Here is a 26755-nt window from a genome sequence, read left to right as displayed (position 1 = left end):
ATACAGGTAAAGTTTGATCCTAGGTAGTGAGGTCTAATCAGAACCTGGCGCGATGTGAAGGTTCCCCTCTGAAGAAGTCATCTCCTTACCCAACCAAAACAGATGGCATTTCCTAAGCCCCTGCTCCCTTCCTTTGCAGCTCCTTTAGGACACTGCTTCAGACAGGATGGGAGAGCATCCTCTGGCCTGAAGGTCCCAGAATTCAGAAGTAGTACTGCTGTCTTCATCCACTGATTCCCACCCCCAGGAATTTGCACTAGAGGCTCATGTCAGTTATTTCGTCCATTGACACTCCTTCCCCAAGGCATTTTTGTTTTGCTGGTTAATTCCCTTTGGTAATTGATTTTACAGCTCTGTTAGGAGTTGTTTCCTGTGTTTATTTCATTATATAGGAAAAAAAGGGAGAACTCGAAGTGGGGCCAAAAGGATTAGAAAAGTAGTGCCTGGCTGCCTGATGCCCACATGTAGTGAGCTCCTTAATCCTTGCTCTTGTCCTCCTAGTGCTGTCCCCAGGCTGAGACCCTGGTTGGAAGAGTACTGCCTGCAGTTAGAGCAGCTCCCAGGATGTGTGAGCATGGCCAACACCAGTGACTGGGGAGAGGGCTGTCATCCCTGTGGAGGTACTGGAGAAGTTGGGAGGGGGGATATGGGGGAGAGGAAAGAAGGCAGAGATGAGCTCAGGGCCCCCAGAGAATGGAGCCTTTGTATGGGGTACAGATGAGGGACAAGGAGGTGATTGTGTGGGAGGGCCGGAAGTACCACACAGACTGGCACCACCATAGCCAGCACCGGATTCACCCCTCTCCTGCTCTGAGAACTCCCTGTGCCCCAAGGGGCCAGCACCAGACCTGGTCAGGGAAAGCAGTGTGTGCCCAAAGGCAGCAAGGGATGAAAAGGTGGAGAGGAGGATGTGCAGCCAGGAGAAAAACAGTGGTATCCCCCCACCTTTATCTCAGAGAACAGGAGGCAGAAGAAAAAAGACAGAAGCAGCTTTTACTATATTTACATCCACAAAACTTCACAAGGAACAATCCTTATTGCACAGTCAGGGCCCTGGGTGTGTGAGGCATTCCCCAAGATGGAGTGGACAAGAAGGATTAGGACTAGAGGGGCACCAATTTTTCCTAAGGGGAGCTTGGGACTCCTCTAGCTTCTAACTCCTGACTTTCAAGGAGCTACAAACCACTGGGCCATGGAGCCCCATTTCCCTTCTCTCTCTTACTGTCCATAAGAACCTCCTAAGCAAGGGGGCTGTGTCTCCAGAATAAATAACTTAAAATACAAACAAACACTAAGGTAGAAAGGCATAGAGAGCCTTGGGCTCCTTCGGCAATTCTAGGGGAGAGGAACGATCTCTGGTGGGAAATGACATCCCTCCCTCCCGTTCAGGGCAAAGGCTCAGTAGCTGTGTATCTCTCCAGTTGTTTTTTAAAACAAAAACTTATAAAATGGCCAGGGCAGTGCAGATCTGTGGGTACCCTGGAGGGGAGTTCCCTATAGGATGGGGTGGAACAGAGATGTGCCAGCTCTCCCCAGGCCTCCCCCAGCATCAGCATGAGCATAGAGGGCAGGCTGGAGATGGGAAATTGTGACTTTTGGTAACAGTGGGTCCCACTGCCCCCACTCAGAGCCTATGGCTGGGCATGCTTCCTAGCCTATTCTCAACTCCTCTAGGAAAGAAACAGGGAAGCAGGTTCTCTCCAGAATCCTTCCTCCTTCACCTCCTCAGCCTAGACTGGAGAAGGAAGCTTAAGGATCGCTAGCATTCCAGAGGTGCTCCGAAACATTTCCGGCAATCAATGGCCTTTGGGGTAGGCATCTGTGCCCGCCGCTGTCTCAGTTCCTCCTTGCCCATGCTGCTGGCCAGCTTGTTAAAGGCAGACTTGTACTTCTTGTCGAAGGCCACTAGGGAAGAGGGTGGAGGTAGGTCAGTATGTTAGGTCAATCCCCAGCCTCCCACACCTGGCCCTAGAGCTAAACCCCTCAGCCCCCTGCCTGCTCCCTCACCTATATCCATGTGGTCCTTGCCCAGAGCAGCCAATGTCAGGAATAAGATCTCACGGTAGATGCCCCTGGAGTGGAGTCAAAAGGGTATAAGTGAGATAAGGCGGGAGGGAGCCCGCGACAGACCCAGGACCTCTCAGATGGGAACATGATACCTTTGTAGGTGCAGGCCAGTGGGAGGGGGCCCTAGAGTTTCTAGCAGGAGCCCTATAGCCTTGTGCACCTCGTTGAGACCGACGTGGCGCAGCACCGATTCCAACAACGCCAGGCTGAGGGATGCAGGTACTGGACCTGGCCATACCACCCGCTGTGGGATCTGGCCTGGGTGGAAGAAAGGAAGGTAACCAGGATTATTGAGCCCTCTAAGCATGGGACCTACCCCTTCCCATCCTGGGCCAAATATGAGACTCACTGTGGACCCTCCAGAGCACATAGAGAGGTGGGCAGCTATCGGGGTCAGGGGTCAGGACATCCCACAGCAGCCGCACCTGCACGGATGCTGGATCAGGCATTATCCAAGGAGCTGGGGCCTGCAGGGAGCCAAGATAAAGGAGACAGGCTCATGGCGTGGGAGGCAGAGGACGGGAAACGGACAGGTGCTATTCCAAGGGACAGGGACATTACAGGACACAGCTAAAGAGAAGAGAGAGAGGAACTCTCGTTCCCCATGGGAATACAAGTTCTCTAAGGCAAGGACTTTGTTTTGTAATCTGCTACATCCCTAGTGCCTAAAACTCTGCCTGGAACCTAAAAAGTGCTCAATAAATATTGATGCAATGAATAGAGTAATGAATAGGTGAACATTAACAAATTAGTAATTGGGTAACAGGCACTACACTAGGTGCCTAACAGCCCTGAGAGGGGGCAATTATGCCATCTTACAGATGAGAAAACTGAAGCTCAGAGAAGTGAAGTGAAATGGACAGGAGTCAACCAGGTACAAGCGACTCCAAAGCTGTGCCCTGTCTACAGCGCAAGGGCACAGAGGACTGAGGAACAGAGCTAGGAGATGAGGGGGCAGGGACCGTGTCAGCGACTGACCTGGGGGGGTGGGGGCCCATCACAGGAAGCCAGCAGCAGGCATGGCAGAATACTGGGCAGGCGCAGCCGCTGGAAATACCATAGAAGGTTCCAGAAGATGATGGGGTGAGCAGCAGGCAACTCAGGCAACGCCAGCACCTCACTGCCCTCGTTCTCTACCAGTGACTCCAGTTCCTTACGCAGCACGAGGGGGCTGAGATACGCCCATGCCCCGCTCTCAACACGCCGGGAGGCACTCTGTCAGGCACAGAGGGGGAAGGCATATACCACAGCCCCATCCTCAGAGCCCTGCTTCCCACTGAGCCACCACCTCCAGCAGCTTCTTCTGGGATGCCCCTTGCCCTCTGTGCCCATCTCTCCTCGGCATCACTGGGGCCACCCACAGGGCGACACATACAGCTGGGCTCTGGCCCAGCCCTTACCCCCACGTGCCCGTTGCAGAGCTGTGGCTCATCCAGGGCTAGGCAAAGCCTGCGGTCACTGAGCACGGGGCCTGGGCCCCCGGGGACAGGAGCGTCTCTGCTGCCACTGGCACCAGCAGGGGCAGGCTTGGGGCTGGGGGCACTGCAGGGAGATGGCAGGAAGGTCAGCCCTCAGACCTCTCCTGCCCTGCAGCACCCACAGCCCCTTCCCGGTTTTGGGCACCTGGGTCGGGAATCAAGGGTCTGGACACTGAGCAGGGGTACAAAGGGGCAGGCGCAGAACGGACAGGTGGTGTTGAGGTTGGAGTCGTCAGGTGCCCAGCCAGCCATGATCTCTTCATCATACACCAGGGAATCACAGGCACGGCACAGCGAGCAGCTAGACAGCAGAATCTGCGGGCAGAAGAGCCCAGGAAGCAGGCCCCTTTTGGCCTCAGGGCTCAGGAGCCCCTGCTCCTTACCCAGTCTCTAACCTCCACAGCCCCACCCGGCCTCCTCCCACCTCCCGCCAGCCCCTGCCTCTGACAGGGTGCCTTGGGTGTGGTATATATGTGAGCTCCAGCAGTCTGTGTGGGAGGGGTTATCCTCACTTCCAGGGAAGGTGGCTGGAAGGATCCAGGGGTGTCACTGAGACGCTCTGAGGAACGGCGAAGGCTCACGCTGCTGAGAGAAGATTCTGAGAGGTCCCACTCACTGCCCAGAGAGGCTGAGCTCTGCCATTATGAGAGAAAGCACAGTCAGCCAACCCCATGCTACTCTTTACCCAGGAAGCTGGCTCAGCCACCCTTCAAGGCCCACTTCTGGGCCCTGCGTGTTGGCAGCCCCTCCCCAGGCCTCCAGGTGCTGACGTGTCTGGACCCTGCCCTTACTGGTTACCTCGGATGCAGTGGATCCAGGGCGCTCCCGGGGGCGCAGAAGGCTGTCCATGGGGCTGCGACGGGTTGAGGGAGGCAGGTCAGGGGGCAGCTCAGACGGGGGGACATGAGAGGTGGGGGAGCGGCGGGAAGGAGTGAGTAGCTGTTGGAGGCGGGCGCCCAGCCCTCTTCGGGGGGTGCTGGCCTCATCCTGACGCCCACCAGCCTTGGGCACCCGCCCACTTGGCCCTTCCAGGGTTTCAGTGGACTGGGTGCTCAGGGCTGAGCCTGAGTCCCCTGGGCTGCCTCCAGGTGCTGACTCCTCCCCGGTCAGGCTCAGGTCTGAGAGGCTTCCATCATGCCAGGGTATGGGTGATCCCCGGGGTTCCAGGACCCCCAAGGCCTCTATCACTGCAAGGCAGAAAAGTATCGGGGAAGATGGAGTCCAGGCCCTCCTTGGGACCTGAGTAAACACAATTCCTGGCTATGCAATCTGGCACCACAGCCCCCACCATGATGACAGTCTGGGCAAGATTCCCCCAGAGCCTACAGTATCTGCCACAGAGCATCACCCCTCCACCCTCCCTCTCTAGCCTTTCCCTTTCACTGGCAAGTGGTTAGGGAAGCTGACGGGCCGAAGGGTGGGGTGTGGGATGAGGGCACTCACTGTGGGCCACGCCAGCCTCCACGGTGGGCTGTGCCCCTCGGGCACTACCCAAGCTGCCACTCTTCACCAGGCGCCCCATAGGTGAGGCGGGGTCCCGCAGGCTTCGCCCAGCCCAGGTAGTCTGGCGCTGAAGGGGGCGGGTAGGGGAGGGGCGCTCCAAATAGGGCTCTGCAAAAGACAGGGAGAGGGTCAAAAGACAGCCAGCTAGAAACCTAGCCCCCAGCTCCAAAACAGAGCTCCTCACAGGGACCTGGGTTTGCAAGGCTCCTCCCAGGCAGAACTTCATGTCTTTTGTTTCCAGCCAAGTGTAGTTTATCCGTTGTCAGCACACTGAATGTCAGCCACTAGACCAGCCCCAGCTCCCCGTGTCTGTCCCCTGCCCGTGTCGCCAGTCCCTACCCACCTGTCTGCGAGCTGCCTGCCTCTTGGGTTGCCGTCTCCACCTCCTCCCGCTGCCGCTGCCGCTGTTCTCGCAAGGGCTGGCGGAACTGAGCCGCCCCCAGGACCACGTTCCGGAGCTTGGCCCAGCGCAGGCGCCCACCCGGTGTGCCCGACGGCCACTTGCTTTCCAGCACAGCCTGCCAAGTAGTGTTCACCCATGAAGACGGCCTGTCTCCGTACCCTGGGCCTGGGCCTCAGCTAGGTGCCAACTGCCTGACCTGGGGGCCCAGCGACCACCTTTCCCTCCAGACATCCTGCCTATGGTTGTCCTGCCAAGGGCTCAGCCAGGAACAGGAGCCCAGAAAAGAGAGCTGGCAGTGGCCACTCTGAGGGGTTCTAGAGGAAGTCAGAAATGGTGGAGACAACCTGTCTGTAGACTGCTGTTTATAAACTATGGGCTTTGAAGAAATCAGTTCATTTTTTTTTTTAGTCATTAGTTTCCTCATCGAAAAGACTGGAAATAATTTAGTGTCATGGTGAAGGGCCTGAACTCAGAAAACGATATGCCTGTGTGTGTGTCCTAACTCCCTAACTTACTGTGGTACCTCGAACAAGTTACTAACCCCCTGCAACCTCGTGGCCTCATCTGTAAGACGGGGCAATAATTGTTCCACCTCAGGGGGCTGTGGGAGAGGTAAGATGGTTTTACGTGGATGCTGTCTTTGAAGCAGAGCCTGGCATACTGGCTCCCACGATCAGCTATTACTGGGAAGTGGCGGTACTTTTCTAATCTCCTTCCCAGGACTGTTGTGGGTGAGGCTCAAAGCAGCCCAGTATGAGAAAACCCTCTGCAGGTGCTGAGGCACTAGCAGAGCATGGTGCGTGACAGTGGTCGCAGGACCTTATTGGACTGTACAGGTCTGATCTCCAAGGGGAGGGGAAAGCCACAGGTGTCGGGGAACAGCACCCTCCCCACACACCCCTGCCACAGGCCGCCCTCCCACCCCTCACCCCAAAGGTCAGTGACCGGGTACCTTGTTATAGTAGCCGTAGGTGATGGTGTTGGGCACGATGCCCGCCCGCCGCATGTCCAGCATGACCCGCACGGACAGCACGGGCTGCCCATAGTGTGAGCACAGCTGCATCAGCACCCGGTAACACACCTGGGCCGGGAGACACGCAGGTGAAAGTGGACTCGCTCTCAGCCCCAGCCCTCAAGTCTCAGTGAGCACCCACCGCCAGCCTCCCCGGCTCTCACAGAGCCACCCTCCCTTCCTGCTGACCCTGCCACTTGCAGTCCCCGCTGCTACAACCCGAACACGCTCATTAATTCAGTGAATGTGATGGAGCACCTGCCCAGCTCCTGGACTCGTGCCCCTGTTCCCTGTCGGCTGCAGCCCCCAGGGCTGCACCAGCCCCCGGGCTGCACCCCGAGCCACTGGGCTTGGGCACCCACCTCGTCGGGCAGCACCACCTTGCGGCTCTCCATCTGGCGCAGCACCTGGTAGGCCGTCTGCAGTGCCCGCACCCGGGAGGGCGCCGAGCGCACGTAGGCAGGCAGACACAGGAACCACAGCCCGTAGCAGTGGCCCAGCAGGCACCGGGCCCACAGCTCAGGCACAGCTGCTGACTTCTGTGCCATCCGCTGTGCAACCTTCATCTCCTAAAGAGGGCGGGGGACACACCTGGGTGAGTATGATGCCAGGGCAGGTCTTAAAACAGTGTGGGAGAGGCAGCGCCCTCCCTGAGAAAGGGTCTGTGTGCTGATGGGGTGGCAGGGACAGTGCCCACACAGTCCTGGATTCCCAAGCACAGATGCTTAGCTTGAGCATGGGCAGGTGTCCTGGCAGAGGCAGCAAGCCCCTGGATTTCCAGAGTCCTCAGAAAATGAAGATGAGGACAATGACAATGGTAATAACAGTGATGGTTCATGTTTCTTTTTCGTGCCAGACATATCGAAACCTCCCAGCAACTTTATGGGATAAGTACTATTATACCCATTTTACAGATGAAGAAACTGAAGCAGCAGTCCTTGGCCTGAGTCAGATGCCTCTAGGGGGCCCACCTGCTGGTTACCTGTTTGGTACGGCGAGGGGCAGGACTGCTGGGGGCGCTGCGGGATGGGCCTGGCACAGGCAGAGCCCCAGCTTGTTCTTGAGGAGACTCAAACAGCTCAGCCCGTAGCTCGGGGAACCCATCATAACTGGAGGGGCGGAGAGAGGCCATATGGAGAGCAGTCGCTACTAAGTCAGCTGATCGGGCCTCAGAGCAAGAGAGCGGGCGGGAGGCGCTCACCAGTACTGGGGAGTGGATTCACTGCCCTCTGGCGCTGGCGGCTCCTCGGGAGGTGTGATAAACACAGTGAGCTCACTGCCCGACAGCTCCTCCAGCTCCACCAGGGGTGCGGGCTCAGGCTTCTCCTGCTCTGGGTGGACCTGAAGCAGGAAGGTAAGAAGGGGAACATCCAGACAGTGGGCATAGAGCAGGGCTGGGGATCCAGAAGATGGCATCTCCCAGGAAAGCACAGCCACAGGGAAGGAGGTAATGGGCCCAGATTCTGTCAGGGCCCTGGAGATAGACAGGGGATGAGTGAGGAACAGGAAGACAGTATGTCTGTCAGGCCGGTCGTGTGTGCTGCACAGGCTACGTGCTGTTTAACTCCAGGGGCGCCAGCCTCGCCACATGTGAGATATAGTGTTTATATCTGGGGTAACAGAGACAGCCGAGACGGGAGCAGAGGGCACAAAAAGAAGGGACGATCCCAATACCTTGTCAACACAAGAGTCAAAGAATTCAAGGGCAGCATGCCGAGCAGAGCCAAAGGAGCATTCCTCAATGAACTGGGAGAACATCTGTGTGTGTAGCAGCTGGGAGTACAGCTTGTGGCTGGAACGTTCTCGGGACTTGAGGAAGCCTGATGGGTGAGAATGGGGCCAAGAGGGTGGTCACTGGGGGCTCTGCCCCGTTTCTGAACACTTTTCTTGGCTTCCCGCCAACTTGGCATCCAAGGCCATAAAAGCCATCCTCTCTGGCCCTTCTGGCCCCACCCGCCAAGCTGACCAGCTCAGCTGCCTCAGCAGCATGGCCCCGTGGCATCCCTCCCTTTTATCTGTGGGCATCTAGGGCCTCAGACTGGGGAGTCACCAAGAGAGGAGCGTTTTGCCCATGGTCTGGCTCACCACAGGTGTCACTGTGTCCCCACCAAGTCCTGGCTTCCCACAGCTGACTCATCTTGTACCCTAACCCCTCACCAGGCCCAGAAGAGCAAGTGGCTCAGAGCTGGTGCCCACAAAAACGCCAGCCGAGCTTAGAAACAAGTAACCGCGTGATTCCACATGCCCCCTGACTTCCCCGTGGAGCCCAGCCCCTGGTCACCCATCCCATGACACCTTCCCCAAGCAGGGACAGGTCGCCTTTACCTTGCAGGAAGAAGAGGTTGTCGACATCGCGCGACCCCTCAGAGGGGGCCTGGGTGAGTGGGCGCAGGAAGTCCCGGTAGCCCTTGAGCAGGCAGGCCATGAAGCGGAGGAAGGCTCCCTGGACCTCTCGCTCTAGCCGGGCCCGGCGGCCACACACTGCCTCGTAGTCTGTCAGCAGGAACTCCAGGGAGGCCTCCTCCTCGGGGCCAGTATATGCTGGGGACCAGGGCAGCCTGAGCGTCAGGGCCAGCACCCACAGGGCTTGCTCAAGCCTGCTCCCCACAGAAGTCAGGTTGCCACCCTGCCAGCCACTGCCCTGCCATTGCGGCTCCCCCACCCAGACCCCACACCGACGGTGACAAGGCTACCCCTGGGTAACGGCTTCAAGCCTCCCAGCAGCACGCGCAACCTCCCTGACACATGCCCTCCTCTAACTTAAACTGGAACCTGAATTCCTCTCACTTCCCCCCAGTGAAAGCCTAGTTCTTCTAACCTCCTCAAGTAAGATCTAGCTCCCCACAGGTCTCCCCAAACTAGAGGTTAAAGGTCAGTAACGGTTTCCGGCCCCCCACCCGCACCCAGGCTCCTCACTCTGATCCAGCTGCTGGTACAGGTGTGTCAGTGTGGCCAGCAGAACCTTGTAGGGTCTTCGGGGCAGGGTCCGAGGGGAGAGGGGCTTCTTTTCCTCAGTCCTGCGAGTTAAACAGAAGGAAAAAAGGGTGATGGTGTTTCTTGTTTTCCCTGAGGCTCCTTTTGAGCAGGTGTGCTCCATTCACCAGCCCTCTCCTGCTCCCATCCTCGAAACCCCCAAAAAAGACCCAGCCCTCTTACTGGAAGAGCGTGTTGGTATCAAGATCCACACAGATGACATCCACAGGTGGGTCATGCAGATCAAAGTAGCTGGAGTGGATACCCACGATGAAGGGCACGGGGGCACTCAGCACGTCTGCCAGCACCAGTGGGCACAGCGGAATGTAGGGGCACTGCCAGTGCAGCGGGAAGATCATCTAAGGCATCGGGGATGAGGGCCAGTGAGCAGGGCACACGGAGGCAGCAGAAGAGGGGGCAGCGACCTTGACCGGCGGTGCTTGTTGTCAGAAGCTGTTGGAGCTGAGCTCCAAAGAAAAGCTCCTGACCGAAGCCGTACATCCTGTAGGCCAGGCCTGAGGATAAGGCTGAGGAACCCTCCCCAAGAAAGGAAAAGTAAGGCGAATCTACGTAGGGACTAGGGCACAAGAAAGAACACCCTGGGTAAGGCAGGCTGGGCAGAGTGGCACTCACAGAGACGAGGGCCTCGCAGACGCTGGTGAGCAGATCCGGCCGCAGCGAGTGGACTAGTAGCTTGTGCTCCGTGAGCACAGCGAGCAATAGCGTGATCGCCAGCTCCGGGCCCAGGGTCTGCAGCAGTTGTAGGAAGCTGGCACCACTGGGGGCAATGCCAAGGTGGGAGAAGAGTCAAGAGGCCCTTCCCTCATCGCTGGGCACAGACACCACCTGGGCCCAGCCTGTACAGCCCCTCCACACCAGTGCCCGCTTGCTTGGCACCCACCATGCCCCTGGTCATCATAGCCCTGCCCCCCAACCTGAGCATATACCTGAGGGGCAGGGGTGAGGATACAGGCTGGCAGAGGAGCAGGTTGTCATAAGGAGACATCTGAGAGGCAGAAGAGCCACAGGTCAGGGTGGGGAAGATTGGCCCCTGCCCATCCCCCCCTCCCACCTAGCCCCAGCCCCAGCCCTCACCTGCACCAGGATGCGGGGTCGCTGTGGGGAAGGGAAGGGAACATTGTGAATGAAGTGGGAGATGTGCCTGGGGAGAGAGGGACACGGTCAGAGGCAGACTCCCGGCCACCCGCTCAGCCGCCTGTCCCCAAGGACCTCACTCCTCCCCGAGGTCTACCTCGAGACTGGGGTCAGCCCCCAGAGCCTCCATTATGCACAGCATGGGTGCACATCAGAAGAGATGCACAGGCCCTGGCCAGGACTTAGCTAAGCAAGTGTAACCTGGGTTTCAGGCCCCACTCCCCCCTTCAGTCAGGGGCACTTCTGCAATGGACCAGCTCTCCAGCCACACACTACAGCCCCGTCCCCAACTCCTCTGTGCCCCCCGGCCATCCCCCCCAGCTCCAGCGTCCTCTCCTCCATTCCTCCTGGCTCGTAACCCTTCCCAGCATCAGGGAAGCCCCATGCTCACGCTTCCAGGGGCAGACGGTGGGGGCCTGAGACGGAGTAGCGGTAGAGGAAGGTGAGGAAGGCGCGGAAGGCCGGGAAGGCAGGCCAGCGGGACAGCACAGCGATGGCGCGGCGGCTGCGCACAGCCCGGCCCCCCAGTGCCCGGCCCCGCTCCACAGCACTCAGCAGGCCCAGCGCCCGAGCCTGCCGCTCCGACAGCCTGGCCCTTGGGAACGCCTCGTAGAACTGCAAGGCGGCACCGTACACCTGCAGGGCAGAGGGGCAGTCAGGCGGGCCCTGCAGAGCCCAAACCCCTGACCACACTCCACACACCCACCTTATCACCAGCTGCACCCGTGAGCACAAAGGTGGAGAAGACGGGCACGGGGTACTTGGTCTGGGCGGGCCAGCACTCGATAGTGGCCCCCATGGGCAGGCAGAAGACGGGCACTGACTCGGGCAGCGGGAACGCCTCATTGTCCTCCTCTGGGTAGCGGCCCAGCAGCTCTGCACCCCCGGCAGAGTGGGGGGTACCCAAAAGGAGTAGGGTTCATCAGACTCCGGGGGAAAGAACCAGGGGATCCCAGAGAAGGGCCATGTGGCAAAGGGGAGGTGAGTTCTGTGGACACTGAAGGTACCAACCGAGAGGCACCAGGGCAGAGGGACGAGTGGGTCGAGGGACCAGAGACAGAGGGTCTACTCACCTGCCTCATACGCCAGCGTGTTGGCCTTGGCCAGGCCCACCTTGTAGCAGAGGTACACGGCTGGGCCCCACTGCCCCAAAACGGCAAGAGACAAGCAGACACACAGCTAACAAAGCTTTCTGGGGGGTTATTTTCTCCACCACCCCTAAGTGGTCTTTGTCTTTAGAACGCCTGTCAATCCCAGTCCCCCAAGACCAGTGTCACACCTCTGGGCCCACCGCTAGGGGCCTTGGTCCTAGGATGCCCTGTGTGCCCAGTGTCCACCCCTTACACGGAGATGGCATGAGTCTCGGCTCCTGGCCCAGGGCCCCACTCACCATGCCAGGGTTGAGGTTGCGGGGCAATCGGCAGTAAGTATGAGGAGTACCCTCACCCTTGCTGGGCAGTACCAGGCAGAGGTCAGTGATGCCCAGGGCATGCAGCCCTGCCCCCTCTGCTGCCCGCCGGTAAGTGAGGTAGGTGCGGGGGTGCCCAGGGCCTGGAGGGGCCAGGTTGGCTGAGTGGCTGTAGGGTGTCGTATCTAGCACTTGGAAGCCAGGCTTGGGACGTTCCTTCCCCTCATACAACACCCTGGGCACAGAGAACAGAGAGAGGTCAGGAGTCCACAGCAGAGGAGAAGGCCCCCAGTCTTGCTAGATCTGCCTTCCTAGTCCTACCTACTCAGCCTAGCTGAACACCCACACCAGGGCCCACTTCTTGCTGAACCTGCCCTCCAAAACCCTGTGCCCCTCTCTGCCCTTGGCTCTTTTTTTTTTTTTGGCTGCTCCAGGTCTTAGTTGAAGCAGTCAGGATCTTTAGTTGTGGCATGTGGGAATCTCGTGCCCTGACCAGGGAGCAAACCCAGGCCCCCAGCACTGGGAGTGCTGAGTCGTAGTCACTGGACCACCAGAGAAATCCCTAGGCCCCACTTCTCGATCAGTAACAATACCTCAGGCCTTCCCTGGCTCTCAGTGCTCATTAATAAATACCAAGAATAAAAGCTACCATTTATTGACTCTGTGCTAAGTCCCTTATATGGATGACCTCGTTTCATCTCAACTACCCTATGAGGAGGTATTATTTTCCCCAAATTACAGCTGAGGAAGTAGACCCAGAGGGGCTCAGTAACCTGCCAAAGGTCACAGAGCTAGCAAGTAGCAGCACTAGTACACGCACCCAAGTCTGTGTGAGGACTAAGTACACACAACTTCAGGCTCTTCTCCCTGGCCTCAGGATCACTCTCTTCCCATTCCCATTCCTATTGCACATCCCTCATCCCATACCCCTACCTCTCCCTGCCTCACCCCAGATCTCCTAGCCTCCCCTGGTGCCAGCAGGAGTAGGTAGGTGTACACACCCCAGCTCAACGAGGGGGGGCTTGTCACGCCCCCTCCGGTAGCAGATGACGGGCTGAGTTCCACCTAGGAGCCCAGCGCTGAGTTCCAAGGGGTGGCCCCCGGCGGAAGCCTGGATGCATGTGTAGCCCTGCGGCACCTCCTCGCCCAGGGCCCTGGCGATGACTGCCACATCTGTGATGGGCTCAGCAGGCCGGGGAGGGCGCAGGGGCCCACTGGGTTCAGGAATCCACGTTTCCTCAGGGATGGGTGCTCCGTTGCCTGCAAGTCCAGCTATCACGAAGTAATCCACCAGCCGGGGGGGCCGCTCCTCCGCCATGGCCCCCCCCTCACTCACTGCATCTGGAATGGTCAAGTGGGGGAGAGATGAAGCAAGGAAGGTTTGTGTTGTCATGGCAGCTGGCAACCAGGGAGTCTCCCTTTTGCTTCCCTCCCCTTCCTAGTACTTTCAAGGAAAAGCAGGATCAGTGGCCAGCCAATCCTGAACTCTCCCGCCTGTGACATCACCAGGCCCTAACAGCCCACCACAGCTCCTTAAAGAGACCAGGACCCTCTCTCTTGGTACCAACCCTCTTTCCAAAGAACCCACTGCACACAGCTAACCTAGGCCCTGGGTTCTGAAATCACATGGTTTCTGTATCCCTTTTAAAGACCCCAGCCTTCTTCATTCCCTAACATAACAGAGATCACAGTCTTTTCTGTAATGGGCTACAATGACATCATTCATTCTGGCCGTGACATCAGGCCAACATTACAGTCTTTTTATGGATTTCTGGCCTTCTTACTCTAGTTGACATTCTAAGAATCTCATGAGCCAGCTAATATTCTTAAAGAGTCCACCTCTAGGTTTTTGTGAGGAACCCACAAAACCCACGCTTTAAGTGTCTTTTCACCAGACTCCAGTGTCCTTTTTCCTAACCTAGCTCCACTAACCTGACCAAAAAGAAAAAAAAAAAAAAAAAAATCAGTGCCCTCCAACCTCCAGGATCCTTATGTATCCTCAGTTAGGTCCAAAGCAGCTGTGGGAGACAGTCCCCAACATCCCCAAGCCCTCCTCCATGAAGCCCAGAGACGGAAACAGGCCCATAGGGGCTTCTCAGTAACTCTTCTCACCTGCCTCCATGGCCCAACCCCCGGGAGTAGGAGCCCCAAGGGTCCCGGGGTGCAGAAGCTGGGAAACAGCTTGGTGGGTGGCTTGCAGCAGAGGACTGGAGGCGTGGGGACTGCTTCAGAGGGGAAGGGAGGTGACTTCCTGAAACAGTGGAGGGGAAGCTGCAGCTCGGCGGAAGTCAGCCTATGGGTGTGTGTGGTGCTGGTGGGGGTGTGCAGGGGGGGGATTGTCAGAAGGTGCCAACACAGCATCATTTCAAGTTGGAAGCTTAGCCTAAAGGACCCGGGTCAAGGCAGAGGCAGCTCAGACTAGATCCGGGATGTACAGTCCTACTTAACCTCCCACCCTTGCCCAGTGAAGAGGGAGCAAGGGAATCTCATGGACCCAAGCTGGCTCTCCTTAACCTGGCCTCTGGTCACTCACACATACACCAACTCCAGCTAAATTTAGTCTCCACATCTGCGAGGTGAAGCCAAGAGTCAGCGTCAGCCTCCTGATTTAGCTCTGGGACCCAGCCCCGTGCCTTGTCCACTGCAGGCGAATGGGAGCCCTATGTCCTCTGCCCCAAGCAGCAGGCAGGAGCCACGAGGTGAGACCAGCTGAGGGGCGAGTGGCTCCCATCGGCAGGACCTGCGCACCCGGGCCTCTCCTCACCGAGCTAGGGAAGAGTCCTGCAGGAAGGCAGCCCTTTCTCCCTAGGGAACGCAAGGGGCAGGGACACCACTCCGGGTCCCGGCGCCCACGAGCCGGACAGCGGGAAGTTCGCGTTGGGGCAAAGGGCGCGCCGAGCGGGAGGAGGCTGAGGAAGGAGCAGGAGGGCAGAGAGGAGAGGACGCGCAGGCGGCCGGGGACGTGACGGCAGCAGCGCCGGCCGCCGCGTGACCGGAGCGGGAGGGAGGGGTGCTCAGGCTCGGGACCCGCGGGAGCAGGAGGGGTGCAGGGCGCCGGGCACAGCTAGCTAACTCCAGACTGCGCCCTCCCCTCCACTTTCACTTCCCCAGGAGAGAGGAACCGGAACCAGATGTGCAGCGCCAGAGAACAGCTGGGGAGAGCCCCCGCCCCGCCCGCGCTCCCTCCCTCCCTGCCCCGCCCGCTGCCCCGCCCGGTCCAGCCCCTACCTGCCTGCCCCGCGACTCCCCGGCCGGCCGGCCAGCGGGCGGGTGGCTCGGAAGGCGGGCTGGCAGGCCGGCGGACGGCGAGGCTACCCGGCCCCGGACATGGCGCACCCGACTCGGGCGCCGCTCCCGCCGGGACGGCGAATGAAGGAGGAAGAGGCGGCCGAGGGCGCCGGGGCGCAAGGCGCCTTGGAGGGAGATCCAGGCGAGCCCAGCGTCCCCGCCGCGCTGCGCCACGCGGGGACTGTGCTGCCGCGCCGCTCGCTCGCGCCGCACGGCCCTCCCAGCTCCCGCCGCGCTGAGGGCCCGGTGCTTCTCCGCGCGCCCCGCTTTCTCCGCTCCCCCCACCCCCCCTCCGGGACCACGGGCGCCGCCGCTCCCCCCACCCCCCCCTCCCCGGCCGGCGGCCGTGACCCTGGAAGCGCCTGCCCAGCGCCCGACCGCCTGCAGCGCGACCCCTGGCGGCTGGGAGGGCCCCTTGCACCCAGGGAGCTTCCCACCGCCCAGCCACCGCCGCCGGACACTGACCCTAGGCGGCCCCTCAAGTCCGAGGCGCGCTCTCGTCCCGCCCTCGAGCTCACTCACATGTGGCTTGCCTGCCAGGGTGAAGGCCCTTAAAGTCTAGTGTGCGGAGACCCAGGTGGCTGCCCCTACTTCCAGGTTTAGGGCACACTGCATTCCCTTCCAGCCTAAGCCAGAAGTTCTCAGTTCTCTTTTCTGAAAATGACAAGGTTTGGAAAGAGGAAGAGAGGCCAGGACTGTGGGCTGTGGGCAAGTAGCAGAGGTGGAGGTGACGGAGGAGGGGCACTGCTCTTCTGTGCTGGGTGAGGGAGAGAAGAGGGCAGAAGCTCAGATGGCCAGAGGACTAGCAACCCCGGCCAAAGAGGAAACCTCATCAAAACAGGTTAGCTAGCACTCAAGCCTCTGAATGGGTGGGTGGAGAAGAGTGGGAGGGCAAAGTGAATTCCTGTATGGTGAGGGGCAGAATGAGAATGAGGCCTTGGGTCGGAGGCCGTCCGGGTACATCGAACTTCCAGGTCCTCCAGGCTTACTATCTGGCCTCAGTAGTTTTTAAATCCTCTCTCCTCCGAAGCCTTAGCACTTAGGCCAGATACTCCTGGGGAGAGGTGGGGTCATTCTACCAGAAATATCCAGAGCTGAGAGCTCAGCCAGCAGTCACCTCCTCACCTCCTGACTCCCTGCCAGGGTCTCAAGTTTGAGGAAGAGCAGTAGCAACCAAAGCCACTGTCCCCTGAGGCTACAGCAAGGCCCTGGACAATTGAGGAGGCACCGTGCTGCCAAGGGGCCTACACCCAGCCTGCAGCCCTATGTCCAGTGCTGAGTACAAATTCTGAGGCTTTGGGGGTCCCGCCACAAACCACATGGTGTTGAGAAGATGCAAAATGCATAATAGGGGACTTCCCTGGTGTTCCACTGGCTAAGACTCCATGCTCCCAATGCCCAGGTTTGATCCCTGATCAGGGAACTAGACCCCGCATGCTCCGAATGCCATGAAGATCCCGCGCGCTGCAACCAAGGCTTGGTGAAGCCAAATTAAAAAAAAAAAAAAGCAAGCATAGCAGGCGAAAAGACTCATGTCCCCAAGAACTCCCTTGATCCCCGGCTGTATCCCAAAGAGGAGCCAACCACACCAAGGCTTTAATAGGATTTTTTTATTAACATATAATATATTTAATAAAAAATAATATCCACTCTGGCTCTCTCCTCCATTGCAAGGGGAAGAGTGGTGAGGAGGGGCTGGCACTGCCCACCCCTAGGCATCCGGACAAGCCCTGCCTCCGGGGTTCCCTTCTACCCCCCACTTTCCAACAGGCTCTGACCTCCAGACAGACGGTTCAAAGTTACAAGTGCTTTAGGCCCTCCCTTGAGCTCCCCCAGGCCCCCCACCTTGTGCAGAATTCAGGGGCCACCTGGAAAAAACCCCTTGCCTTTTCTCATTCTTGGGATCCTTCGTTCATGTCAGAAAGAGGATCTGGGGGCAGAGAGTGGCATCTCTACTGGCCAGGGGGAAGGGAGGAAAGGGGCAGTGATGAGGGACAGGGCTGAGAAGAGGGATGGCGATGAGGTGGCCTCACTGCAGCCGGTCACTGCGGAACGAGTCCTCCACAGCCGGGTCAGGCAGCAGGGCGCAGGGGTCGCTCAGCATGCTGAGTCCCTCCAGGCCCAGTGGCTCCATGCGCAGCTCCTCCTCCAGCCCCAGCCCCAGCCCCAGCCCAGCTGCTGACACCTCGAAGCCCGGCACTCCGGCCAGGGCCGCTGCAATCTCCTTGGAGAAGCCTGGGGAGGCATCTCCTGTGTGGACGGAAGAGATGAGTGAGGCCCCCATGCCTCATGAACTTTTCCAAGACCGCCCCCCCACACCCAGTCTCCTGCTGCGCCACCCAAGGTATCCCACCCTCCTTCCATCCTCAGGCACCATCCACACCTCTCACCTGTGAGGATGATATTAGGCCCTGAGCCGTGGCGGGAACAGTGGGTTACGTTCTGGTGGTTGAGGGCGTGAGGGTCCTGGGGGCCACTCACTGGTCCCTCACCCCCTAAGAAGCCAGGCCCTTCAGAAAAGCCAGGGGGATCCAGCGCCAGGCTGGTCGATGGGTTCTCCATGTTGAACTGTTCCAGCTGTGGACACACACACAGCCTGGAGTAAGCGGGCTTCAGGGCAGGGTGTTGCTGCCTGGCTTTGCTGAGCACTGCTCACACACCCCCCTTGCCCAGTAATCTTCATACACCTCTCTCTACCCCACCTCACCTCCCACACGGCGGGAACAAAAGCAGAGATAGAGGGAATGGCAACAAGCACAGTGACGGACGAGAACGCGGGGCCCAGAGGAGGTGAGGGCCCCGTACCTCCTGGGACAGAGCACGCACGTGCCAGGAAGACAGTGGGTCAGAGCAGCAGCATCAGAGCAAGCTGTGTGGAGGGAGCTGGGGCAAAGGGGCAGGAGTGGGGGTCAAATGCAGGGAGAGAGGAACCCCAAGTTGATGGTACTGTGTTACCTAGGGAGAAGAAAGCAGGCTCTCCCCCACCTAGATGCTCCAATTCAGAGTGCCCCCCTCAACACCACTCAGGCTCTTCTGACCCACCTCCATCCCCTCCCCTGCTTCTGAGCTAGGGACCCAGGTACTCACGTTCCCCAGGCTGAAGTCACTCATCGACCGGTGGTAAGACTGTTGCCCATGCCCACTGGGGCTGGGTGGATACAGTGTCCCATACGGCAGCTGCCTGCCTGGGGGCTGAGCCCCTGAGGGCTGCACTGAGCAGGCCTGAGAGGACAGCCCTGGCTGCTGCAGAGGCTTTGGGGTGTGTTGCTGGGTGGGCAGAACCAAACTTGGGGGGCTGTACGGGTACGGAGGCAGCCGCTGGTCAGTGGGCAGCTTACTGGTATCCAGGGGGACGCCCTGAAGAGAGGCAAGCAGAAAGGGAGCAGCTTACCCCTCAGTGTGCCCCTTAAGAGGAGCTCTGTCAGGGCTTCTCACCCTCCTTGGTTGCAGACATCCTCAACACAAAATCAAAAGCGTTCCATTGGGCATCACTGCGGTGCAACTACTCTCAGAAAAGCATCTTGGAAGGCAAATGACTGAATGAGGTTAACACAAGAATAATTCTGAATCCACTCCAGGAGTCAACGATTCTTAAACCTGGGTACTCTAACTACTATTAGTAATCAACTACTTGTGAGACACCTCACAAGCTACTGATCACACAACAGTGACCTTGACAACTGTTCTAAAGCCCCACATAGGCCAGAGGGACTGCGAGAACAAGGAGGGTGAAAGGAAGGAAGTTAGGCTCACTCCAAGTTCTAGGAGGGCAGAGCCCTTGCTAGCCTGGCCTTAGCCTTTCCTACAGAAAAGGGGGCCTGCGTAAAGATGGAACACAGAACACACATTCCAGGGAAGAACAACAAAGGAGGAAGGGAAACTAGGACAGAGGAGAGGGAAAGAAGAGCATTATGGTGAAAGGAGAAGAGGAGCAGAGGGAACAGAAAAGGGGAAAGGGGGAGGGAAGGAGGGAAGAGCTAAGAATATTAACATCGAGGAAGAAGCCCTAAACCAAGAATTTTGGGTTCTGGTCCCAACTCTTCCCTCACATGCTGCGTAAACTTGGGAAAGTCACTTTCCCTCTGGGCCCCAGCATCGTCGTCTGTAAAATGAAGGGACTGGGATCCATCACCTGACAGTCTCTAACTCCATGGAATCTAAGAAAGAAGGTGGGGAGACGGGAGAGGGAGTGGGGCAGGATGGAGGCAGGAGAAAAGAGACAGACAAGAAAAGAAGGACAGGAGCCAGAGAGAGAGAGAAGGGAAAGGACAAGCTATCATTTGTTGAGTGTGCACCTGGGCTGGGCATGGTGCCGAGTACTTCCCATATGTGATTGCCTTTGATTCTTCCATTGCTGGCCTGGCTTTACAGATGAGGATGCTGAGGCTCACAGGAGTTAAATAAACACCTAAGGAGACTGCTGCTAAGAGGTGGGGCCAGGATTTGAAGTTAGAGAGCTTAACCCCAGGGTTTGCATTCTTAAAGCTAAGAAGAAACAAGATGGATCCAAGTGGGGCTGGTAGAGGACAGAGGAATGGATGGGGATGGATAACACCAGGAGTGAAGAAGAGGTATTGGAAGAAAGCAGGGTGGGAGGGAGAGAACTTGGCAGAAGAAGAAAGGAGGGGAAGACAGACATGTAGGGAAGGCAGCCACGCATACCTGAGTGATGGAAGACAAGGTGGGTGACATTGTTGGCGAAAACTGTTTGGGCAGTTGCTGTTGGGACCTTCTGGCGTCGGCTGGGCCCGCGGGCAAACTCAGGGGACTGAGGGGCACACGGCGGTGGCGGGGGGAGGCCCCAGGGGCAGAAGCCGGGTAAGGGGGGGCCCCCAGCACCGGAGATGAAGCCGAAGAGGAGGAAGAGGAGGAGGAGAGGGCCGGGGCACTGAGCGAGGGGTGACCCAGGGAGGTGGTGGGCAGTGCGTGGCGGGCCAAGGAGGAGGCAGGCAGTGAGGGGTGACTGTGGGAGCCCTGGAGCTGGGGCTGAGGACTGCTCAGGGAAGCCTGGAGGTTGGGATTGCTTAGGGAGGACTGCAAGGATGGGTGGCTGAGAGGTGAATGAAGTCCTGTAGGCACAGACAAAAAACCAGAAATGCCAACATTACTGATGGGAACTGGGCCCCTTTCTGCTCGGAATGGGTAGCAGTGACCAGACTATGAAAGTGGCAACACAATGTCCTCCCTACTCTGTCCCTGACGATCAAACTGGCATTGCCCACTTGGGGGTTGCTCTCCATCTTCTTTTGAGGAAAAGCCACACTTACCAGTTCTCACTGGCAGACAACTGCAGTGAGGGAAACTGGGGGGAGACAGATGAAGGGTGGGGTGTGGGTAGTCACAGGAAAATCCTAGGTGCTTGAGCTTCCCACCCCTTTGTCCCTCCAGCTGGATAGCACCCCAGGGACACACAGCCAGGACAGCCACTCACCTGGCGCATCATAGCCCGGGCCCAGGGCCAGGCCCCCGCTGATGCCCAGGTGGGTCATGGTGTGGGTCAGATTGGAGGTACTGCTGCCCCCACTCAGGCTGGGATAGGCTGTCTCCTCTGGGTCCAGGGGGGTGGGCAGCGGCGGGGGAAAGTGCAGGTTGGTGAGATCAGGTAGGGAGCCTCCCGTGTTCATGGCAGGTGGGAGGACAGGCACAGTGGCAGGCTGGTCAGGAGACGGGAAGATGCTGGGAAAGGCGAAGACAATATGTAAATGGGGGCAGTGGTCAGCAGAGCCCAGCACCGCACCGTTCCCTTTACTGCCCTCCCCGCCTCAGCTGACCTCAGAGAGTACTTACTTAATTCCAGGGACTTCACAGGATCGAGGTCGGGAGGAGGACGAGGACAGCTGAGGAGAGAGGGAAGAAGGTGGCAGATGAGGACAGAGCTCAGTGGAGAACCCTGAAGACCTGCTCCATGGAAAGAAGAGGGACAGTGAGCCACGCCTACCTTCTTAGCGTCCCATGGTTTCAACAAGTGTTTATCATCTAGCAAGTTCTCCTCAATAGCAGGGACTTTAAAGAGAAAGACTGGTGATGAGAGGGTTGGAAAAGGCAGTAAGGCAGGACAGGAGTCAGATGCAGGCAGGAGGGGGACCCCTCCCTGGCTCTGAACAAAGCCCCCAACACCAGCCCAGAAATTCTCTGGCATTCAGTACCCCCACATACCGAATGCGGCGAGGAACACATACCTTTGGAGTCCATGTCGCCATCCAGACAACCTGCAAAGGATGGAGTGGCTGTGTGTGGTGGAGTGGGCTGTAGTGCCCACCTGCCTCAAACAAATGTTTCGTGGCTTGACCTTACCCTGGGACATGGCTGCTTACCTCCACGGCGGCTCGGCAGGACGCTGGGGGGTGCAGGGCCTGGATAAGTGTCCTGAGGGCTGGGGTTCATCACGCTTGTGTGAAGGGCAGAGTCGGAGCTTGTCCTGTGAGGGGAACAGAGATGAGTTGGCACCCATGACAGTCTTTCTGCTCCTCACGCCCTGCTCAGTCGGGGAAAACACTAGCTGGGCTGGGACAGGGTGGGGTGAGGGAACACGGCCCCAGAAACTACAGATAAGGAGACATGTGGCCTAAAGAAGGCAAGGGCCATCACCTGTTAAGTGCAGATGGTAGTCGAAACAACTGCCCCTTCTCTGCAGGGAAATTGCCCCAGGGCATTGTCCTGGGATGGAAAAACAAAGTCATGAGGAGGAAGGCTCATAAGGACCAGAAGACAGGTACTGGGGGGCAGCCAAGAGGGCTGGGCACCCAGGATCATGCCTCTTTCTTTCTGATGCTTCTGATACCTGTGATCCGTGAACCCTCTCCATAAACAACCTAAGATCTGGAAATCCTCAATTTCTATCTGCCAGGACAAGCTGAATAGGAATCTTAGAGCCCAGCAATGTGCTGGGCTGGGTATGACTATTAGGGATAAGATGGACAGGGGAGGGGTTCAGAATCTGAGTGCACCCACTCTTGATGGGAGGCAGCCACTTTCACCTGCCACCCTGCCCATCTCCCCTCCCCCTCACACACACACAGACACACACACCCCAGCTACCATTGGTCCTGCTCTGGCTGGACAGGGAGGCTTGGCCACCCGTGTCAACATGGCCAAGACTGGACTCTGACCCATTACTCCACCTACCCCCACCCCTCCCAGCCCTGCCATTGTGGGAGGAGGTACGGCTGAAAGCCTGGCCGAGCAGGCCCAGACCCAACTCCAACTCCAGCCAGAGACAAGTCAGAGAGTGGGCAGGAGATCCTGCCTGCCCTGGACACTGACCTCCGCCAGCTGGACTCCGGGGGAGGAGATAAATAGGCAGGGCTATAGGGAGAGCTGTCAATGTGAAGAGCACCAGTTAAGGGAAAAAGTGAGAAGGGGATGGGTGGAAGAGAGACCAGATAAGAGAAAAATAATGGAGGCAACAGATGAGTTGTTTTAAGAAACAAACACCTTTTTTGTCCCTCCTCCTCTATGTGGGCAAAAATAAGGGCAAAGAATGGAAGAGAAAAAAGGGAATCAGGCCTAATGGAGTCAGAAAAAATAGATGAATGTCTAAGCAGCCTTTGGGGGAGACAGGTTGTTGCAACGGTCTCTGAATTGAAAGCCACAAACAGAAATGTGAGCAGGAGGGAAGCAAAACCCCCGTAGCATGAGTTGTCAGGGAGCCGCGCATCTAGCAGCAAAGAGCAAGCTGAAGTAAAGAAGTCAGCGCCAGCCAGAGATGGCGGGCACCACCACAGGAGGGACAGCTCCCTGCCACAGGAGCCAGTGCTGACAAAAGGGCCAAACGGCACTTTCCAGGGAGACTGGGTAAAGAAGCTGCCGCAAGATGGGACTGGATAGCACCTCAAGCCACTTTGCCCACCATGAGCTCCCGAGGAGCCCCACCCACCGCCCGCCAAACTGCACAGCCCCTCAGTGAAGGATATGTGGCGGGGGTAGCGGCGAAGCGGGGACACCATTCTCCGGGGGTCTCGCTGCACCCGTTCCACCAGCCCGTGGTGTCGAGTGCTCCGAGATGAATCCAGAGGGGAGTGGAGGGGGCTCTGCCAAAAGAGACAGGCGAGTCAACGGAGGAAGCCCCCTGAGAGCTGGCTCTCCACCACTGACACCCCACAAGCCAGCGTCCACTCACCTGGAACTCGGCTAGGCCACAGCCAATCTGGTTCACGTTGGGCAGAGAGCCACCATAGTGGGAGCTCCTTGTGTACGCCAGTCGCAGTTTTTGGGCCTGTAACTGAGACATGGAGGACAGACGGGAATGTCAGGGGTGTCCTAAGCACTGCTCCTGTAGCCACGTTTGCCATCCCCGTCTCCAGGACACGTTACTATTGCTGATGCTTTCAAGTGACCTGCCAGAAGAAAAGCCACTGCTGGGGGAAGATCCACTGAGACCCAGTACAAACAATCTGCCCGAGCTCTTCGGCGGGCTGCCCCCATCCGTGCTATCACTCATGCCTGGCATCGCCCTGCCCGGGCGACCCTAACACTCTACTCAGGGCCTGTCCCAGTTGGCATCAGCCTAAACAGAGTTCCTGAGAGGCTGCCAAGAGCCCCCAGGCTAGTCACATGGGTTAATTCCTGGGGCAGGGTGACTATTGGGCAACTCTGCTTTCCCTTCCAGATGCGTACAGGACTAATTGGAAGACAAGGGAAGGGTCACAGGTGGATGCCATAGAGCCATGACTGCCAGTCTCTTTCCTTCTTGCTCTGGAGGGTAGGCACAGGCTGTTGCCCGGCCTCAGGAAGGCTACACAGAGCCTCCGAAAATAGAACAATTAAATGATGGCTCTTCTACCCGGAAAAACAGAGCTGAAACCAATAAGCATTCTTCTACCTAGTCCTAAAGCCCCTGAATTGGCAGGGGAGCCTGGAGAATGGGGGTGTGTGGTGGGGAGAAGCAGTAGTCTATGCCAGCCTGGCCCAGAGCAATCTCCTGGCCTCAACCCCACTTTGGGGAGATGTGTCTGGCACTAGTGTAAGACACCACAACCCTCAGCCTGGCACGGTTTTAGTCTTCCTAAAGATCTCATGTCCCTCTGTGAGAGGTGAGCGTCTACTTCTGAGGCTCAGCTACTGCCACCAGCCAAACAAGGAGACCCAAGACAGCTGATCAGTGATAAATTCTAAGAGCTTCCATGGCTAATGCTGTTGTGCATACTCCAACATCAGAATGGACTCCCTGTCCTAAGAAATCAGTCCAGCGAGTTCAGTGGGCACCATGCTGACCTTTGGTCCACTTTAAGACCGCTACTAATATATATGATAACCCCAGTTTCTCAGTAGTATAGGTCCCACAGGCCGTGTCTGCCTCAGATGAGACCTCCCTGCTGGTCAGATAACAGGCTGAACTCCAGGTCTCTAATCTCTAGTTTTAGGTCTCCAGGCACAGACCATGTATGCCCTAGGTTTTTTATGTGCAGAAGAGAAGTTACCCAACTGGGGTAAGGTGAGTTGAAGGGACCTTTTGACAGACTGAAGCACCACAAAGAAGGAAGGCCCAGCTTTTGAGCTTTTGTTTGTACATACTAGCCCTAGATTCCACCATTCCTCCACTGGAGTCACAGTCCAGAGGGCATGGCCTTAAGCTGTCAGCTGGAGGTCAGCCTCTTGCCCACCTTCTTGTCTCTGCCCCACCTTGATCAGAATCTCCTAAAGGGGAGCAGTCAACAGTTAGATCATGATTCTAGTAGCAGTTAGAGGAGATTATGTGCACACACACACACCATTTACTTCCCCATCTAACTTTCTCTGACTCCCCAAAACTAGGACACATGGTCTCTAGAGACTCAAAAAAGTAAAAAAGCACAAAAAAGACTAACAGGGAGACACACAGACAAATACAACCAGAGTCCCAGTCACAGACAGATTCAATCAAAGGCAGTCAGACCAGTAGAAAGAACTTTGAAATGTGGTATTCATGTTCGGCCATCCATCACGCTTTACATTCCTTCTAACTCCCGGCCAGGAGGGATCACTGCAATATCCTCACCTGCTGTTTTGAGAATAATGTGTCCCTAAATTAGGACTGCAAACCAGCTGGGCAAGCTCCCACCCCACCTCGCCCTGACATAGGGGTGGGGGTAGGTAGCTTCAGAAGCAATTCTGCCAGGATGCCTTCTTTCTGGAACTGCGTAGGAATGAATATTTCCTCCCCATAGAAGACCCTCCTAGGCACCCCATAACTAACCCCCCAAACGGCCATCTCCCTAGAAAGTTCAGCAAAGCATCGGTTCCACATAACCTATCGCTTACTGGTTACCTACCCCCTTTCGAGATCCAAAGCCCTATCTCTCCTCCAAGACGTCCAGGGCAAAATACCAAGCACCAGTCTGTGAGCAATGGACCTCACCTTCATTCACGTCAGGAAACCACAAGAAGTATTTGAAAAAGGAAGCAAAGGGACGGGACGCAGGAGGGGACTTCCTGCCCCACTATACCCAGTTCAAACCACTCATGGGGCCCTTTCCCGGAGATACTAAGTGCCGAGAGTAGCACAAGGCAGAGGGACCAGATAAGAGGAGATCACCAATTTAGTGAAGCCAGACTAGGGCAAGCAGGCCATCCCCTCGCCCCATAACGCAATATCGAAGATGCGGAGTCCCTAAGGAAACTCAGTCAGAGATGCACAAGGACCACCCACCTCCTAACTCCGCAGGGTTTCGGGGACCATCTCCTCTCTGTGTCCATTCCTGCCACACTTACTCTGCGTTCCCAGTCGTTCTCAAACCCTCCAACCCCTCAGGACTTTCTACCTCCTCCCGCAAAATCCGTCTTCCTGCCCCCGGACCCTCCACCCGAGCCTCCCAGACGGCGGCGCCCGCTGCCCCTGCCGCGTTCCGCCTCTTTCGCTACGGCTCCCGCCCCCGCCCCGCCTCTCGGCTCCCCGCTCTGGGACAGCTCTGCTCGGCTCCCGCTTCCCCGCGCGGCCCCTCACCCGGGTGGAGCCGATGTCCATCATCACCTCCTCGAAGGCCGCCGTCTCCTCGGCCTGACGCTGCTTCTGCAGCGCGATCTTCTCACTAAACTTACGCGGATTGGAAGCTGAGGCCGTGGCCGAACCGGGCCCGTTCGCTCCCGACGTCGCCATCTTCCTCCCCCGTCCCTCCCCGCCACCCTCCCAATACAAGCCACGGCCTCCGCCGCGGGCCCCGGCCCGGCTCTTCCAGCCGTAGCCGCCGCCGCCGCCGCCTCAGCGAGCACCGCGAACCCGGCCCCAGCCTAGCCCTGACCTGCTGCGCGCGGGGACCGCCGGGAATTGTAGTTTGTTTACGTGACTCTTTAACAGCCCCAGTCACGCAATACGAGAGAGGAAACGGACACCATTTCCCAGCAGCCCTGTTGACTCCGGGACCCGGGGATTTTGCTCCTCCTCCTCGGTTCCTCCCTGCGTGGGGCAAACTGGGAAAAGTAGTTCTACATTGGTCCATAGCCTACAAATGCGAAGGGCGAGAGTTTAAAGAGAGTAAAGGAAAAGGGGAGGA

At 57.8% G+C, this 26755-nt stretch overlaps 3 protein-coding genes across 5 annotated transcripts; 1 reads left to right on the top strand and 2 right to left on the bottom strand.

Annotated features, from left to right (window-relative positions):
* Positions 1–974: 974 nt before the first annotated feature.
* DENND4B (DENN domain containing 4B) lies at positions 975–15361 on the bottom strand. Of its 3 annotated transcripts, none has more exons than XM_065903764.1 (29): positions 15228–15361; positions 14112–14250; positions 13001–13340; positions 11982–12234; positions 11665–11734; positions 11298–11467; positions 10983–11227; positions 10532–10598; positions 10384–10442; positions 10070–10214; positions 9620–9795; positions 9380–9480; positions 8789–9004; positions 8138–8283; positions 7665–7804; positions 7446–7572; positions 6826–7032; positions 6404–6532; positions 5392–5566; positions 4989–5156; positions 4344–4732; positions 4058–4180; positions 3691–3860; positions 3468–3609; positions 3046–3282; positions 2417–2534; positions 2160–2325; positions 2008–2072; positions 975–1905 (listed from the first exon to the last, which is right to left on the bottom strand). In XM_065903764.1, exons 2-29 carry the CDS (start codon positions 14119–14121, stop codon positions 1760–1762), a joined length of 4500 nt encoding a protein of 1499 aa, XP_065759836.1. In that variant the 5' UTR covers positions 14122–14250; positions 15228–15361; the 3' UTR covers positions 975–1759. The 3 variants fall into 3 exon arrangements, with proteins under 3 accessions (XP_065759836.1, XP_065759830.1, XP_065759846.1); XM_065903758.1 differs by lacking the exon at positions 15228–15361 and adding an exon at positions 14764–15044; XM_065903774.1 differs by lacking the exon at positions 14112–14250 and having other exon boundaries at positions 15228–15353.
* On the top strand, positions 14270–16808 carry LOC136145465 (uncharacterized). The gene is made up of 2 exons (XM_065903792.1): positions 14270–14698; positions 15111–16808. Exons 1-2 carry the CDS (start codon positions 14651–14653, stop codon positions 15840–15842), a joined length of 780 nt encoding a protein of 259 aa, XP_065759864.1. The 5' UTR covers positions 14270–14650; the 3' UTR covers positions 15843–16808.
* Positions 16809–16882: 74 nt separating this feature from the next.
* Positions 16883–26492, bottom strand: CRTC2 (CREB regulated transcription coactivator 2). Its single transcript, XM_065903786.1, has 14 exons — positions 26209–26492; positions 23407–23508; positions 23204–23317; positions 22551–22615; positions 21876–21944; positions 21602–21705; positions 21467–21496; positions 21226–21290; positions 21075–21124; positions 20719–20963; positions 19950–20356; positions 18375–18644; positions 17678–17864; positions 16883–17537 (listed from the first exon to the last, which is right to left on the bottom strand). The coding sequence occupies exons 1-14, from the start codon at positions 26359–26361 to the stop codon at positions 17317–17319; spliced, it is 2082 nt and encodes a 693-aa protein (XP_065759858.1). The 5' UTR covers positions 26362–26492; the 3' UTR covers positions 16883–17316.
* Between the last annotated feature and the right edge of the window lie 263 nt (positions 26493–26755).

The sequence above is a fragment of the Muntiacus reevesi genome, chromosome 1 (assembly GCF_963930625.1).
Source record: "Muntiacus reevesi chromosome 1, mMunRee1.1, whole genome shotgun sequence".
In the NCBI taxonomy this organism is placed as follows: Eukaryota; Metazoa; Chordata; class Mammalia; order Artiodactyla; family Cervidae; genus Muntiacus; species Muntiacus reevesi.
The sequence above is the reverse complement of the archived record's forward strand: the minus strand, read 5'-3'. Positions and strand labels throughout refer to the sequence as shown.